Consider the following 16,597-nt stretch of genomic DNA (forward strand, 5'->3'; position numbering starts at 1 on the left):
AGCTGTCTGAGCATATATATAGCGGTTGTTTCCCTTTGACCATTGCGCTCCTTCAAAACAGCGCCCGAAAAATCTGCCCAATGGAAAAAGAGAAAAAAAAAAATGTTGATCAGCCGGTCGTCAGGGAGATGTCAGTAACCCAAGGATTTTAGATGAATATTTAAACAACGCACGCCAACAACTTTAACAGTTTTCTTTTTCTTTTTTTCCTTTCTTCCCTCCTCACTTCCTCTGTTTTTTTTCCCCTTTGTTTCTTTTCCCCTCCACCCCACCATCCTTCCCATTCTAAACCAACTTCTCCCACCTCTGTGACTCTTCATGTCCATCGTCTGACCCCTACTCACTTCTCTGTTCATCCTTGCCTTCCTTTACTGATAAATACTCATAACTTTTCCTAAGCTTTGCTTTTACCTGCAATGTATTTTCCAACAAACACAGTCCCTGAAGACAGACCTGTGGTTTGAAATGTTGGACACCTGTTATCAAAAGTGAGTCTTAGTTTACAACTCACAGTTTTTTATAAACTTTCTCCATTTGTAGTTTTTATAGACTCGGTAGTGATCTTCCATTTTTTTCGTCTTACCTCTTTGGATGAACTTTTTTCCAGTCGCCTGTTCCAGTTTTACTGGTTTTTACCTCTTGATTATCATTTATTGTATATAAATGTGTGTGTGTGTGTGTGTGTGTGTGTGTGTGTGTACACATGCTTGTGTGTGTGCGTATGTTTGCCCCTTCACCTCTCTCCCTCTCCCACTCATCTCCATTTCATTGTCTGATTTGCAATTATTAAAAAATGCTTCTTTTTTTTCCAAATCTATATGAAATTAGCACTTCATACACATAATCATTGTCTTAATCTTTCAGCATTCCTTGCCTGGTAGTACATGTGGTTTTATGTGTTCTATACCTATACATACACCTGTTTAGAGAGAAAGAGAGAGAGAGAGTGTGTGTGTGCTTGTGCATGTATATGTGTGTGTGATTGTGTGTGTGCATGTTTGTCCCTTCACCTCTCTCCCTACCAGTCTTGTCACCATTTCATTCAATGTTCTTCAATGGTTCTGACTACGAATGTGGATTTTTAAAATCTACTGAAAATTACAATTTTGAATTGGAGTCTGCACGAGTTGGGTCACGGTTAAGTATGTGTAATTTGAATTATGACTGTGACCTAGGTTCCAGGCCAAGGAGAAGACAGAGATGCCAACTGTTACGATTTTGCCTTATTTTGTTACGCCCGATCGCAGTTTGTTCCAACGTTATGCCAATGTCAAAATTGTTTGGATGTGTTTATTTTCGACTGCATAGCATGGTCACATGCTTTCCTGTCATTACATAACCCAGATGCTCTAGACTTATCAATCACAAGGCCAGGAGGAGATATCCAGCCTAGACATAAAAGCAAAATGTTAATAATACATCACCATTGACTGACACTTGCTACAGTATGCCTCTCTCAGGTGACCTGATGAAGTATAAACAGAGCACCAGTGAAGAACTGGACAGTGGAAAACAGACCGAATGTAACAATTACAACACTGTGTTGCAGGTTGGCCCAATTGTTAGTATGCCTTGTAGATAAAATGTAAGTTTGCTGATGTGGCTAGGAGTCCGAGTGACCCTACCAAATTCAAAATGTTCCTACCAGATTTCCAGATTGTTCCTACAAACACTTGACAGGGGTAGGCATCTCTGAGAAGATAAAAAGAATTCCCCAAATGGAACATACTCAACACTCCCTCACACGGAGTCTCACACACACACACACACACACACACACACAAAGCACAGAGCAACTTTGATAAAACATTGCATACAGACACAAGATTTCTTATATGGGAGAAAGGTGGCAGAATGGATAAGATGATCATCTGGATATCGTGTCCTTGAGGGTTTGGGTTCGATTCTTATTCTTGCCCTTTCTTCCAAGCTTGACTGGAAAAATCAAACTGAGCATCTAGTCATTTGGATGAGATGATAAAGCAAGGTCCCATGTGCAGCAGGCATTTGGCACACTGAAAAATAACCCACCGTAACAAAAATCATCCCTGGCAAAATCATGCAGAAGAAATCCCCTCTGGTAGGTACACAGATATATATGTATGCATTCAAGGCCTGACAGGGCACATTGTGTTATGCTGCTGGTCAGGAATCTGCCTGGCAGATGTGGTGTAGCGTAATGGATTCATCTGAATGCAGTAACACCACCTTGACAAAATGAAACTAAAGACATACCTGGCTATTGGTTAGTTACTAATTTTCACACTGATCGGAATGATGATCTTTTGGGTTCTTCATGTTTGTGTATTTTTGCATATCAGTCATGCGAACTTCAGTGAATTTATGTGTGTATGTATCTTTATTTGGTAATACCATTGACCTTTGGAAGTGTTTGTGTACATCCACCTTTTTATCATAATTATTTTCCTTCATTACCATGGAGAGGGCTTCTTTTTTAATTTCAAAATTGTTTCAGCTTGGTTCCTTGACCTTGACCCATTGACATAATTTGCAGTGTCACCTCAACAATTCAATGTGGAATTTGTAAATAAATCAGAAATCTTGTCATTGCATGTTACATATTAATTGTAAGTGCACATAAATATGTACACAAATGTTTGGGTTTTTCTTTAATACTGGTACATGTAAAAATTTACATGCAAGTCTGTTGCAGCCTACGTTGATGCTGGACATAGACTGCCTCTGGTGACAAAATGTGCTAATGCATGGCACGTATTGTTGCACTTCAACATATACTGCAACAATATATGCCAGGATTGTCACTACAAAAAATCAACTGCATCGCTGAGAATATGTGCTGCAACAGTTGTGTGTGTGTTCGTGGCTGTGTGTGCGAGACTGTGTGTGCATTTGTGACTGTGTGTGTGTTTGTGACTGTGTGTGTGTGTTTGTGACTGTGCATGTGAGACTGTGTGTGTGTGTGTTCGTGGCTGTGTGTGTGAGACTCTGTGTGTGTGTGTTTGTGACTGTGCGTGCGAGACTCTGTGTGTGCGTGTGTGACTGTGCGTGTTTTGTGACTGTGTGTGCGAGACTGTGTGTGTGTGTTTGTGACTGTGTGAGACTGTGTGTGACTGTGTGTGTGTGACTGTGTGTGTGTGTGTGTTTGTGACTGTGTGTGTGAGACTGTGTGCGTGTTTGTGACTGTGTGTGTGAGACTCTGTGTGTGTGTGTGTGTGAGAGAGACTCTGTGTGTGTGTGTGTGTGTGAGACTGTGTTTGTGACTGTGTGTGTGAGACTGTGTGTGTGTGTGTGACTGTGTGTGTGAGACTGTGTGTGTGAGACTGCATGTGTGTTGACTGTGTGTGTGTGTGTTTGTGACTGTGTGTGAGACTGTGTGTATGTGTTTGTGACTGTGTGTGTGTGTGTGTGCGCTCATTACACTGGCTGCATACACAGCTGTTTGCCAAAAATACAAACTAGTATCTCTCCCTCTCTCTCACACACACACAGAGGATGACCCACATCATTACAACCTTTAATTTCAGTAAAGGTCAAATACTTAAAGTAAATGAAACTAATATCATTGTAAGCACATTAAACAAAAATGAAAGACAAATGACAACATTGATGACTTTTCCAAATACATTTTCTGTGTACAATGATACAGAAGCAACAACTGTATTTACCACCACCACCACCACAACAAAAAATCAAATCTGATTCATTTACTAACAGCTAACTCAGATTCATAATAAAAGGAACTGAGGTTTTGCTTGTGGAGGTCATGGCTTGTATTTGATTTTCACAAACTTTTATTTCTTTACAATGTCCAGTCTCAGTTTTGATACAGTATATGAGGTAAACACCCTGTGCTTTAGCACAAACAACACTGTGCTTCAAGTCACGGATAAATGCCCAAAACCAGGGAGGCAAGGCCGTCAAGATGCACTGAACCAAGCACAGGAATTATGGAGCAAAGGGCATTGCAATGCTAACCACCTTGCAACAGAATAGTATCTAACTGCACACTGTTATCACACAAAAGCAGCTGTACCCAGGAAGACAGCCTGTTGCGCAAATGACTGTGATTGTTCAGTGCCTAGAACTTGGTTTCTGACCAAGGATAGACGCTAAAGTATCGCTCACTCTCCTCAATCTGTCTTTCCAACCCCTTCATGCCCAGTGCACTTGGCACAGATCCCACTATTCAATGATGGAATTTCCAGTAACAGTCTCCACCCCTCTCAAAATCATTGGTTAGTGGGGGCCTTGGGGGGGACGAAGTCAAGAAGTTAAAAAATAATGACTGTCTCCAGTCCTTTGTCACCACAATACTACAAACCAAATATTAATCAATAAAATATATATATTTTTAAAAACATGAAAGAACGGTATGACAGTGACAGAATAATGTTCAAGTTAAAGCAGTTAATATAGATCAGAAGAAACTAAAAGTGACAAGTTCTCTGTAGCACTTACTTAAAGCACCACATTCAACAAGTCGATACCGCTGTAAGTGCACCGATGCAGACAATTGAGCTAAAATGCTGCTCAACACAAGCTGGGGCAACAAAGGGTATAATGCTATGTCAATGCATATTGATCCAGACCACAAACAACACTTGTGAAGAAAAAAAGAAAGCTGTGGCAGGGGTTTGGGGGGTGCCCGAAGTGTGTGTGTGTGGGGGGGGGGGGGGGGGGGGGGGGGTAACAGTGGTATGGAGATCGGAGAAGCTATCCCTGAACTGAGATGTTGGGTTACTTTTCACAACACAAATAGCAGTTAACAAATCCCTTGAGCATAAGAATGCACAAATGTGACCATGAATCAAGTGAGAGAAGGTCTGCATTCTTCACTCAATCAGTGATATTCATCTTGGCACATTATTCTCAATCAAAAAGAAATCTGATGTAAATATGGACAATAAAAATAACTCTCCTGTTATTTGTGACTTGCAGTGTATACTATATAATTTGTAATTGTTCCGTTATTTTACAGCTGAACAGAATTACCGAGTTCTGATTCCTTTCACCAAAAATTATACTGTATGGATGGATACTTGCATTTAAATCCAAGGCAAAAAAGGATTATGGAAAACAGTGCCGTAATGGCTGATACATAAATGATTTCTAGGGCAGTCCATCTTACAGTTTTCTTTGAGTTTTCTTTGCTTTTTCTTTCCTTGTTGTGGATAGGATGAAAACAGGCACAAGAATTATCAAAATGTTTATCGCCTTACCAAAAAACAATCTGTGAAAAGTGTGAGAGCTATATCAAGCAACCAGACAGCTCAATAATCCACTGAAAACAAAAGAAAAATAACTTCCATATGAACCATACAGAAGATTGTGCTCATTCAGACTACAGAATATTTGACATTAAAGTGACTTACGTCTGAAAGTGATGAAATTGTGGAAAGCATTTGCAGACATTATACACACATATTTTCAGCACAGCCATTTTGTCCTTATCTGCCCATTCTGACAGAAACAAAAGAGGATCGCTGAAACATCAGATGACAGAACTATCATGCGAAGACACTAAGGCCCATCCTCAACCTGAAAGTTCAGTAGAAAATGTTTTAGTGTAACAACATAAAATTACAATTTCTGCACTATTGTGCAACAGCTCACACAATTTGGTATTTGTAATACTCGCTCTCTCACCAAGTCCAGTGAGACCTTGGAAAAACTGTCCAAGAGGAGAGTCCCTTCATGGGCAGACACGTGCGTGAGTCTGGTACCTCCTGGCTGGTCAGAGAGACTGGTACCCAGCAATACTTTTTAGTCCCTATTTAAGGGCGTACTTGTGGATATTTGGTGCTTCTGAAATTCAAGCCTGGTTACAGGTGAACAGGAATCATTTGACTGGGAAGCAAAGAGATCTATCTCTGGTGTCCCGTACTAAGAAGAGATCTATCTGACCACACATGGGCTCAGCTGAGTGTCCTTGTTGTGTCACTAAGAGTCTGCTGTTGTATTTCTGATGCCCCGTACATACACTGGAAGAATGGAGATCTGGTGACATTGGCATCACGGCAGTATCTGGACAGCTGGATGAGAGAGTTCCGTTGATTTTGTCCGAGCCAGAGAGTTACTTCACCATAGCATCAGTTTAAAGTGAACAAAGACCAATTGTGTCAAGCACATAAGCTAAAAGCTCAAAGACCTCCTTGAAGAGATGTATCAGTGAAGTCACACTAAATCAAAAATGAATGATTCAGACACCAGTCTGGTATTAACATTTCACACGAAGCTGGTTTGATGAATTCAGCCCTCGATTTGGCTGCACTACAAATGAATAAATATATTCATTTAAACATTTTTGTTGCTGTTATTGTTTCATGGCACAACATATCAGCAACAGGTGGAACTGAAATCCGTTGGTCACCTTTCCAGGAGGCACCTAACATTTGTTTTGCCACTAACACACCCAGCTCTTGTAGCTGTGCAAAGGTTAATGTAGCATGTCCTGAATCCAGCTGACGGTTGCCTCTGATGTTAACAACACAGCTGTCACAGGCACCTCCGACAAAGAATCTGACGCATTAGGAGTGTCTGAAACACTAGAAGAATCAATGATGGCTTGTACAATTCTGCGATAATTGCAAAAAACACCAAATATCCACAAGAACACCCTAACATAGGGACTATATGGGGATGCTGTGTACCAGTCTTCAACCAACCAGGAGGTTTCAAACTCCCAGGTGTGTCACCAATGCTGGGTCTTCCCTCCTGAAAAGTTTTTCCAATGTCACACAGGGCCTGGTAAGAGAGAGAGTATTGCAAGTACACAAAAGTGTGAGCTGTTCCACTTACTATGTGCAGGAAATATTCTTTCACCGTTTTCCTCCCAACATCATAATACCCGACCACAAAGTTTGAAATGCACAAAAAAGAAAGAACAAAACACTCACAGGTGAAGAGATTTAAGACTAACAACACACAGAGCAAACGCAATTCTGAAATAACTTATAACTTCAACGAACTCGACCACCATGCACAACAACCACAGAGAGAAAATTGCAGATGTAAACATACTAACAAAGAAGAAGAAATGCCCTGTGCAGACTAACTCATGAATAGATAGGCCATGAAGACAGCCAGGATGAGCACAGACAGGGACACCAGGACCACCTTCCTGTGCTTCTGCCAGAAGGTCTCCTCCACCACCTGTTCACGCTGCTTGCGGGGCTTTTTGCGACGCCCTTTCTGATGCCGCTCAAACTCCTCCAGGTCTGCCGCCTGCTTGCGGGCAGCTTCTTCCGCTTTCTTCTTTGCCTCTTCCTCCTCCGCCTGTGTGAGAGAAGAAGAAAGAAAAAAACAACAACAAAAACTCAGAAACAATACTGATAAAAATACTATTCAAGTTTCAACCTTTAGTAACATCAATTATCTACATGGGAATCTGAACATTTCAGAATGGTTACACAAGTTTCTATCTTTAGTAATATCAATTATCTACAAGGGAATCTGAACATTTCAGAATGGTTACATGAGTTTCTATCTTTAGTAATATCAATTATCTACAAGGGAATCTGAACATTTCAGAATGGTTACATGAGTTTCTATCTTTAGTAATATCAGTTATCTACATGGGAATCTGAACATTTCAGAATGGTTACATGAGTTTCTATCTTTAGTAATATCAATTATCTACATGGTAATCTGAACATTTCAGAATGGTTACATGAGTTTCTATCTTTAGTAATATCAATTATCCACATGGGAATCTGAACATTTCAGAATGGTTACCTGAGTTTCTATCTTTAGTAATATCAATTATCTACATGGGAATCTGAACATTTCAGAATGGTTACATGAGTTTCTATCTTTAGTAATATCAATTATCTACAAGGGAATCTGAACATTTCAGAATGGTTACATGAGTTTCTATCTTTAGTAATATCATTATCTACATGGGAATCTGAACATTTCAGAATGGTTACATGAGTTTCTATCTTTAGTAATATCACATTTCAGAATGGTTACACAAGTTTCTATCTTTAGTAATATCAATTATCTACAAGGGAATCTGAACATTTCAGAATGGTTACATGAGTTTCTATCTTTAGTAATATCAATTATCTACAAGGGAATCTGAACATTTCAGAATGGTTACATGAGTTTCTATCTTTAGTAATATCAATTATCTACAAGGGAATCTGAACATTTCAGAATGGTTACATGAGTTTCTATCTTTAGTAATATCAGTTATCTACATGGGAATCTGAACATTTCAGAATGGTTACATTTCTATCAAAATATTACTGAAACTGAACCTGTAGTGGCCAATGGGAAAAAAATTTTGATTTTTTTGACTAATTCTTTGTGGGCAATGAAAAAAATGTTAATGATTTTTTTTTTTTTTTAACTCTGATTAAACAACATCCCTTCTAAGAAGCATCATACTTCATGACAGAGCAAAAGAAATAACATGTCTGCAATGTCATTTTTCTCACAAAAAAAGATCACTGCGAAGGTTTTACAACAATTACATTAAAATGAAAATTCAAAACGAAAATTCAATTATTTTTCCTGGAATCACAAATGCGTTTGTCTGTTACAGATGTATTGTACTGCAATGTACTGAACTGAACTGTACCATACTATACGGTACTGTACTTTTCTGTTATTTTACTGTACTGTACTCTGCTCTACTGTACTCTCCCACAGGCTACTGCAGTGCACTGTATTGTGCTGTACTGTATTTTATTACAACAGATTTCTGTTTGTGACATTAGGGACGTTCAAACAACAACATGTTGCCACAGTGCAAAGCCACCTTTTCCTTCTTTCTTTTTTTTCTTCTTTTTTTTTCATTTTCTATCTGCAAGTGTATTTATTTTACCATTGAAGTGGATTTTTAATTTAATTTTGCCAGGCAAATCTCTCTTGTTGCTACGGATTCTTTTCATTGCGCTAAGTGCATGTCGCAAAAGGGACTTCAGTTTATCATCTCATCCAAACAGCTAGCACCCAGACCACCACTTATGGTCTAATGGAGAGTGGAGTAACAGGGTTGTCAATTCAAAGACAACCCAGCACTCTCACTTCAGAGTTGGATTTTATCCACAAACTGACAAAGCCTCCACTCCACAGTATGACTGTGTACCATAGGCTCCGTTCAATCTGCACCCTGTACATAGTCTATAAAGTGTACATGCTGAAAGTGAAGTGATGATATGTGTGAAATTCACAAGCGGCCATGCACACAGGAACTGACCTTTATTCTCCAACACATTTCAATAACAACAACAACAAAATTCAAACAAGAACAGTAGACAGTTAAGTTAAGCATACTTTTCACAGTTGGCATTCACACAGCTTCTTTTTATTATTTTTTTCTTCACATCCCTGTATCTAAGCAACTCCTCTGCTTTCTTTTATCATCACCATCATCATCACCTGCATCCACATCAGTGCCAATGCAGAAGCTAATGTAGGATATTCAAAAATAACTCCCCCCCCCTTCCCTAAAAACACTTACCCGTCCCTCTCCCCTCTACCCCCCCCCCCACCCCCCACCCCCGCCCCCTCCCTCCAACCCCCAAAGAAACCCATCCCAGCCATACCTGTTTCTTTTGAGCCTGTAGCTTGGTACAGACGTCATCACACTCTATCGTTTCCCCACTCCTCTTGTCACAGCAGCGTGCTTCTTTCTTGCGACGCTTGCAGGCACACCTCAGGTAGACTTTCTTGTCGCAGGTACTGGCGTCAGGACAACTGCCACTGTGACACATGTCTGGACACTGGTGGTTGCAGGTCATCTGGAAAACAAGGAGCAATGGATGACAGAGATACCAAATCCTCTCAACTCTTTTCAGGAACAATTGGAACAAATCTTTAGGAATATTCTGATTTTTTTTAAACACTCAGACCCACAGTCACATCAGCATACATACAATGTTTACCTGCACATAATACAATGTTTTCCTGCAACAAAGTCAAGTACGCTTCATTCCAAAGTAGAATGCTGATTGTTATTTACAGATGAGACCTGTTTTGTACTGCCCAGAGTCTCCTTGGTACTCCATTTGCATTTTTTCAACATGGGTACAGTGTAACCATGTCCACAAATAGTTTTGGCTTAGTTTCATCACCTGAGACTGGGCCTCTTCCAATTCCAATACCTGACTGGTCATGGAGCCAGAATGAGCCAAGCATATGCCATTTTTACAAACTCCCTCCTCACCCAGATCATATAAAACCAAACCAAGCCAAGCTTTCTTTCTTTGCTACTTAAATTAAAGCAAAACCCTATCACACAGGACCACATCAAGGCTGAACCAAACCTAAAAACAGGCAAGCCAACAAACCAACAAACCACACACTACAGGACTGACCATTTTGGGACAGGGGCCACCACAGGACTTGAGGGAGTTGCGGCGATCAGTGGAGGCAGCCTGCCACTCATGGCAAGGGATGTGCTTGACAACGGCATTGCAGTGACACCTCATGCGCACCATGGCTGAACAGGGGGGGCAAGCGCCAGGGTGACAGGCCTGCAGACAGCTGTGGCTGCATCCTTCTGGCCGTGCCTTCTCGCAGGCAGACTCACACGCCTGACAGTTCTCTCCAGCCTGCCGAAGTGGATCAACTTCTCATTGTCCAAGTCAAGTCAACTTTATTATTGCTTCAGGGAAATTACCATGTGTTTGTGTTGTTCACAATAAGATATACACTTAAAAAAACATGCAAATGTTTAAGTCTACAACACTACACAGACTATATAGGCTGACTTCATTATATCCTCTTTTAAATGAGATAAATGTTGACAGAATTCTCTCCAGCCTCCAAAAGAATGCGAACTTCTCAAAGTTGAGGTTGACTTAATTCTATCTTTTCTTAAAAAACAAATATTCACAAATAAGCTGCCATAATACTTTTAACAAAATCTGAAGACTACTGTTTTTTCATTACCTATGAGAAAAGGAGACACTGATTGAATCACTGATTATGTAGAAGAGATAAATGTTAGAGAAGAAAGAGGGTGATAGTGACAAAAACAGTGAATAATAACAGACTGGCAGACAGACAAAACAAAAAGGCAAATAAAAAGACCTCTGACCTGTACACTTAACCTGTAATGACAAAAGGACTCAGAAAATAATGCACACACATGCATGCATACAAAAACAGAGAATAACACACACATGTGCACTCGCTCACACACACATTCTGACCTGCATCCCATCAGGGGCCCCATGCACCACATGGCAGTCCAGCTGACAGGTGTGGTTGCCGCACTCCAACCCTCGCCCACACTTGCGACCACATGAGTGTGGCCGCACCTCGGAGCACGGGAACTGGCTGATCTGGAATCCATAAAACAAGGTTAAAGGTTAAAGGTCTCACAGGGCAGTGAATTCATATTCAGTGTCTAGGCTTGGCATCAAAAGGCAGGGCCCAATCTTCTCTTTCCTCTCAAACAGGTATAATGCCCCCAACCCTCCCCCCAAAACAAGGACCACTTCACTTTGGATGTTTGTAGCTTATAGCCCAGCTGACTACACAGGGTTATGTCAGGACTGGTCAACTTTGATCCCATAGTAAGTGGAAAAAGAACAAAACAAAAAGAAACGTGGAAAAGAAAATAAGCCACAGTCATATCCATGCACATAAACACTGGACATGCCTCCAACAGTGGCCACTCCATCAATATCAACTCCCCAAGATCTGCTATGTTGTCTTGGTAGACTGGGCCTTTTTAATAACTAGCTTTCCTGAATTCACTGTTACACTTTCTGTTCCCCTAAACTTAACGCAATAAATAATAACAATAAAAGCATTTATGGCACTGAATCTTGCGCAAAGAGAAATCAAAAGTGTTTCCTCACCAGTCACTCACAAGCACGCATCACTCTGATTCTGAGAAATGAAACACTAAAGATAAATTCATGTAAACTGAATGCTAGAGACAGTGTGGATCAGAAAGCGAGGGTGGTGGGGAGGAGTGGGTTGAGGCTAAGAAATGCACCTGTACATGGGTATGCATGCATGCATTTCTAACAATGCAACTGCTATGTCTCAGTTGCTGGCTCACCTCATGTTTGCCCATGCACTCCACGGGGACAGGCACTTGACAAGGAGGACAGGGCTGTTTCACTGTCTCTATGTAGGCTGCTGTCCTGGCCCACGGCCCTTCCTTCTTGCCCTGTGGTTCACAAACACCTGATTGTGCCTGTTATCAATATGGCAGCTCCGCACACACTCTTTTTTCTTAATCCTGCCAAAGGGGATTCTTGCCTTTCTAATACATTTTACAATCATAACTTGCATTATAAACATTGTAATGATCGCATATTTACAAAGCACAGAACAAAAACAAAACAATAAAAAATATATTCATGCCTAATTTACTTAGTAGATTAACGTACTGCCAGATTTACACATCAGAATCATATATTGTACACAGCTAAATTCATGTAGCACTGACACTGGAAATAGGGACAGCAACAGTGTTAGCAGTCATAGTTCCTTTGGAAGTGCCGACAATGACAGAGAGAGCTAATACTGAGAGTCACAGACTTATAACTGTTCAGAGGGAGTTCTGTTAATACCGTAGCAGTATTAAGAATAGAAGCAGCCCTTCACATGTTTGTGAAAAAAATAATACTTACTAATACCAGAAACTGTGATCTGGTGGAAATCTCACTTCCTCCTACATCACCATTATATACACATGTGCCAAGTATAACTATTAACAGTTTTGTAAGCTCTTACATTACTCTTGTTCAGCACGTTATATAGTCTAGTAAGACACAATCTGGGAATTATAAGATAATGTATTAAGTTTTCATTTCTGCAAGATCTTCAAGACACTGACAGAGCAAAATACTCTTTCATCCTTTCCACACAAAACACTTCTAACAATAACTGGCAGAAACACAGAAGCAGTGGCAAATACATCACATTCAGCCAGTTTCATCACACCTGGGCTACAAGCCTATGAATGATAACACAACACAATAAAACAAACAAGTCAAGACATAAAACCAAAACAAAAGTGACACAAAGAAATGGCGCAGATGACTGACCCTGTCCTCCACCTTGACCTTGACAGCATCATGGCACCGCACGGGGCAAGAGTGCAGGCAGGAGGGCAGGGGCAGGTTGCACACCTGGCTGCAGGCAGGGCACTCCCCAAAGTGACAGCGGTGCTTCTGTCGCTCAGGGTGGTGGCACACAGGGCGGATTCTGACCACAAACCACCACCTCATGTTGTGTCAGGAAGCTTATTTCCTTCTCTCTCTTTTTTTTCTCTGCCCTATTTCCCACAGCAGTGGCATTATGCTCTTGCCCAATCCCACACATACACAGCTACACCCATACTTGTTCTGCAACAGTCAAAGCCCCAGCAGTCCACAGGGGGATGTTAATGTTGTGTCTCTGTGTGCCTGCCACACATCAGAGGAGACCCTGCACTTCTGCCCAGTCACTTCAGTGGTGTTCAACAGTGATTGTTCTGATTCAACATCACTTACTTAACTGCCTCCTGCATTAGCATTTAACAGTGACTGTTCTGATTCAACACCAACTTCTGAGCATTCTTCTGCAGTAGTGTTTAATAGCGACTTCTGATTCAACATCATCTACTGAGCCCTCCACTGCTGACAGCAATGTTCATTGGAGTGGAGTGGAGTGGAGTGGTGGCCAAGCAGTAACACATCTGCCTAGGAAGTGAGAGAATATGAGTGCCCAGAGGTCCCATGGGTAGCTTGCACTTAGACCATTCAAAAGAACACATGGCAACAAAAGGGTTGTCCCTGACCTAATTCTGTTGAAATATCCACTCTGACTGGAAAACAAATACACTAGCAGGCAGGAAAAAAAGAAGAAAAAATGGGTGGTGCCTTCACTGTAGTGACGCACACTCCCTTGGGAGAGCAGCCCATATTTCAGAGAGAAATTTGTGACAAAAGAATTATGCAATGTAATATTTAGTAAAGGATCCAGACAGAATGGGGGGGATTGGTGTGGAAATAACCACCATGTCTGATAAGAGTCCCCATAAACCTGCCGAATGAAACACTCAGTTCTGGAGTGGTACTGCATTTGCCAAGATGTGGTGAGATTCTATGCTGTGCTGTGCAATGTCATGTCCTGGTGCATATGTGATACGCTTGCTCCTCTGTGCAGTGGTTTCTATTCAAAGAGGTGGCATGTTTTTGTGTGGTTGGTACTCTATCATGTTGTGTTATAACGCTATGTTAAGACATACAAGACAGACATACACAGAGAGATAAATAGACTTGAAGGTAATATGAGAAATACAGGCTAAAACACATGTAAGGTCACCAGTGAGACAGAGTTCACCTTTACTGCTTCTCATTTTCTATTTTTTACATATTCATTTTCTTCTTTGTGCTTTTCAGCTGAATGTTACAACTTGCAAGTTTACAACACAGTCAATGTTACACTGACCATGACAGAATACATTTCCCAGTCTGAAGAGAGACAAAAGCAGAAACAGTTTTCCTAAACACAGAGACAGACAACCTATCTCAAAGTGTGAAGCAGTGAGAAGCAAACACTGACTTGCATGGCAGATTGCATCGCGGTGGTTTGGTCACTTTCTCCTTGCCGCAGGGCACTGTGATCTTGGTGGTCTTGCAGAAACAGGTGATGTCTTTGGTCTCTTTGCATGGATAACACGACCCTGATTCAAACAGCAAACCTTAGGGGATTTTTTTCATTAAATAACTCAAGGTGTTTTTGACTCCCTTTTTGTTTTAACGAGCACATTCACACACACATGCACTCACGCATTCATAAACACAACCACTCTATCACACACACACACACACACACACACACACACACACACAACAGATACAGATACACACAAGCACAAACACAAAGTACTTCTGACTTCAAAGCCTAGAAATGCAAAACCCGTCAGAATAAGGGACTAAAAGCCAGAAGACACTGACCTTACTACAGCTGCGAACTTAACTCATTTCAACAAAAAACAGAAAATCTGACATCTTCACCAAAACTAACATTAATCTCTTTACTTTTTCAACTACCATATCAAAACATCAATACACTTACTCCCTGGTTTCAAATGTTTCTTTTCTTATACCCCTTTATAAGGAGGAACAAGCAATCTGAGCTTTAACTCACTCTGGACGACAAGTTTTCTCCCTTGCTTTTCCCCACAGACGGCCCATTTGTAAGGGTTTGGAAAAAAATTACAAAAAATACAAAATACTGTGTAAGAAAATGAAACTTTCAGAACTGGTTTATTATGTGTTGAGCTATTACATATAAAAAAAATCAAATTTCTCATCTTATTTTTAGAGTTTTGCCATATGTAGAAAATACTGCCAATTTTTCACCCCGAATCACCATACCCATGCTCGCTTTCTGCATTAAATTCGCTTTCTTCTTCGTCATCATCCACCTCTTCAATGTCCAACCCTTCAGTTTGTAGCATTTCAAGTACTTCGGCAACCCTAAAACATTGCCTTGTTCGCTTCTCAACATTCTGAGAAGAGGCCGCTTTGCTAACAGGCTGGCACGCGAGCAGACGACTGGTCAATGACTTTGTCAGCGTGTGTGCGAGACAGGCCACACATCCCAGACCAACCAATCATACTATTCGATTGTGGAGTGACCCAGAATAGCGCACTCTGCTTGGCTAATCGCAAAATCACGTGTACAGCGCATGATGGAATTTTACTTTCGGAGAATGCTATTCCATTCCTTCGTCCGAAACTGAATACGTTTTGTGTAGGAATGCATGAGCATTCCTTCGTCCGGAAAGAGTTAAAGTCATATGGTGATTTTAGATCAACACCAGGTGAACAATTACCAGCAGCACTGGAGTCAAAATGCACACATTCCCTGTGAGTTTCATGGTTGTTTTATTCGCTGAATGGCTGTACAACAAACCGAACAATTTTCTTTGTAAATCACAATATAAACCACAAAATCATGAGCATCACAGAAAAGAACCATAGCAAGGAAAAAGTAACAGATCAGAATCAGCTTACCTCTGTGACAGCGACTGGGACACTTGTGATTCCGACAACCCAGGGTCTTGCCACAGTTTTGCTCACATGGGGGACAAGAACCATCACAGCACTGGGGAAGAAATTCATCTTCCTTGCTTTATCTTCAAATTAATCTTCCTTCCAGATTAAGCTGCTGCTTTTTAACTAAAATATTACATAGTAATAAAGAACAGCTTCTTTTAGTGCTCTCCTCCCTCCCCAACACAAAACAATATAATCATCATCAATGATCCTTAAATCTCCTAGATTTGAAATGAAAAATGATCCCCCATATCCCACAACTACCCTTTCTCTTTCAACATCTTTCTTGCTTTGTTGTTTATGTCTTTGAAACTACACCATTATCAATTTCTCTGCACATCCCATACTGATCACCAAACATTATGCTGTTACTTGCATAACCCATCACTGTTTTCTGTTGTTTTATTTTTGAAACTACACCATCATCAGTTTCTCAGCACATACTATTCTGATCACCAAACATTATGCTGTTATCAAACCCATCATTCTTTTTTTGTTGATTTTATCTTTTAAACTATACCATTACCAGTTTCTCTGCACATCCCACACTGATCACTAAACGATACGCTGACACTTACTAAACCCACCAATCA

At 40.7% G+C, this 16,597-nt stretch overlaps 2 protein-coding genes across 3 annotated transcripts in view; one reads left to right on the forward strand and one right to left on the reverse strand.

Annotated features, from left to right (window-relative positions):
• LOC143283980 (glycine receptor subunit alphaZ1-like) overlaps positions 1-3,035 on the forward strand; it is a 71,762-nt gene extending 68,727 nt beyond the window's left edge. The window contains exon 10 of the mRNA XM_076590471.1: positions 1-3,035. This exon is cut by the window's left edge and continues 1,380 nt beyond it. The gene's annotated coding sequence lies outside the window, so the exon portion shown is untranslated.
• A 425-nt stretch (positions 3,036-3,460) lies between these two features.
• The window catches only part of LOC143283982 (NF-X1-type zinc finger protein NFXL1-like), a 29,023-nt gene continuing 15,886 nt past the window's right edge, over positions 3,461-16,597 (reverse strand). For both annotated transcript variants that reach the window (XM_076590474.1, XM_076590475.1), the window contains exons 12-19: positions 15,963-16,053; positions 14,503-14,623; positions 13,002-13,161; positions 12,008-12,118; positions 11,148-11,279; positions 10,308-10,544; positions 9,537-9,731; positions 3,461-7,257 (exon numbers count right to left, since the gene is read on the reverse strand). In XM_076590474.1, coding sequence (XP_076446589.1) covers positions 7,033-7,257; positions 9,537-9,731; positions 10,308-10,544; positions 11,148-11,279; positions 12,008-12,118; positions 13,002-13,161; positions 14,503-14,623; positions 15,963-16,053 — 1,272 coding nt within the window. In that variant the 3' untranslated portion in view covers positions 3,461-7,032. The remainder of the gene's footprint in view (positions 7,258-9,536; positions 9,732-10,307; positions 10,545-11,147; positions 11,280-12,007; positions 12,119-13,001; positions 13,162-14,502; positions 14,624-15,962; positions 16,054-16,597) is intronic.

The sequence above is a fragment of the Babylonia areolata genome, chromosome 7, assembly GCF_041734735.1.
Source record: "Babylonia areolata isolate BAREFJ2019XMU chromosome 7, ASM4173473v1, whole genome shotgun sequence".
In the NCBI taxonomy this organism is placed as follows: domain Eukaryota; kingdom Metazoa; phylum Mollusca; class Gastropoda; order Neogastropoda; family Buccinidae; genus Babylonia; species Babylonia areolata.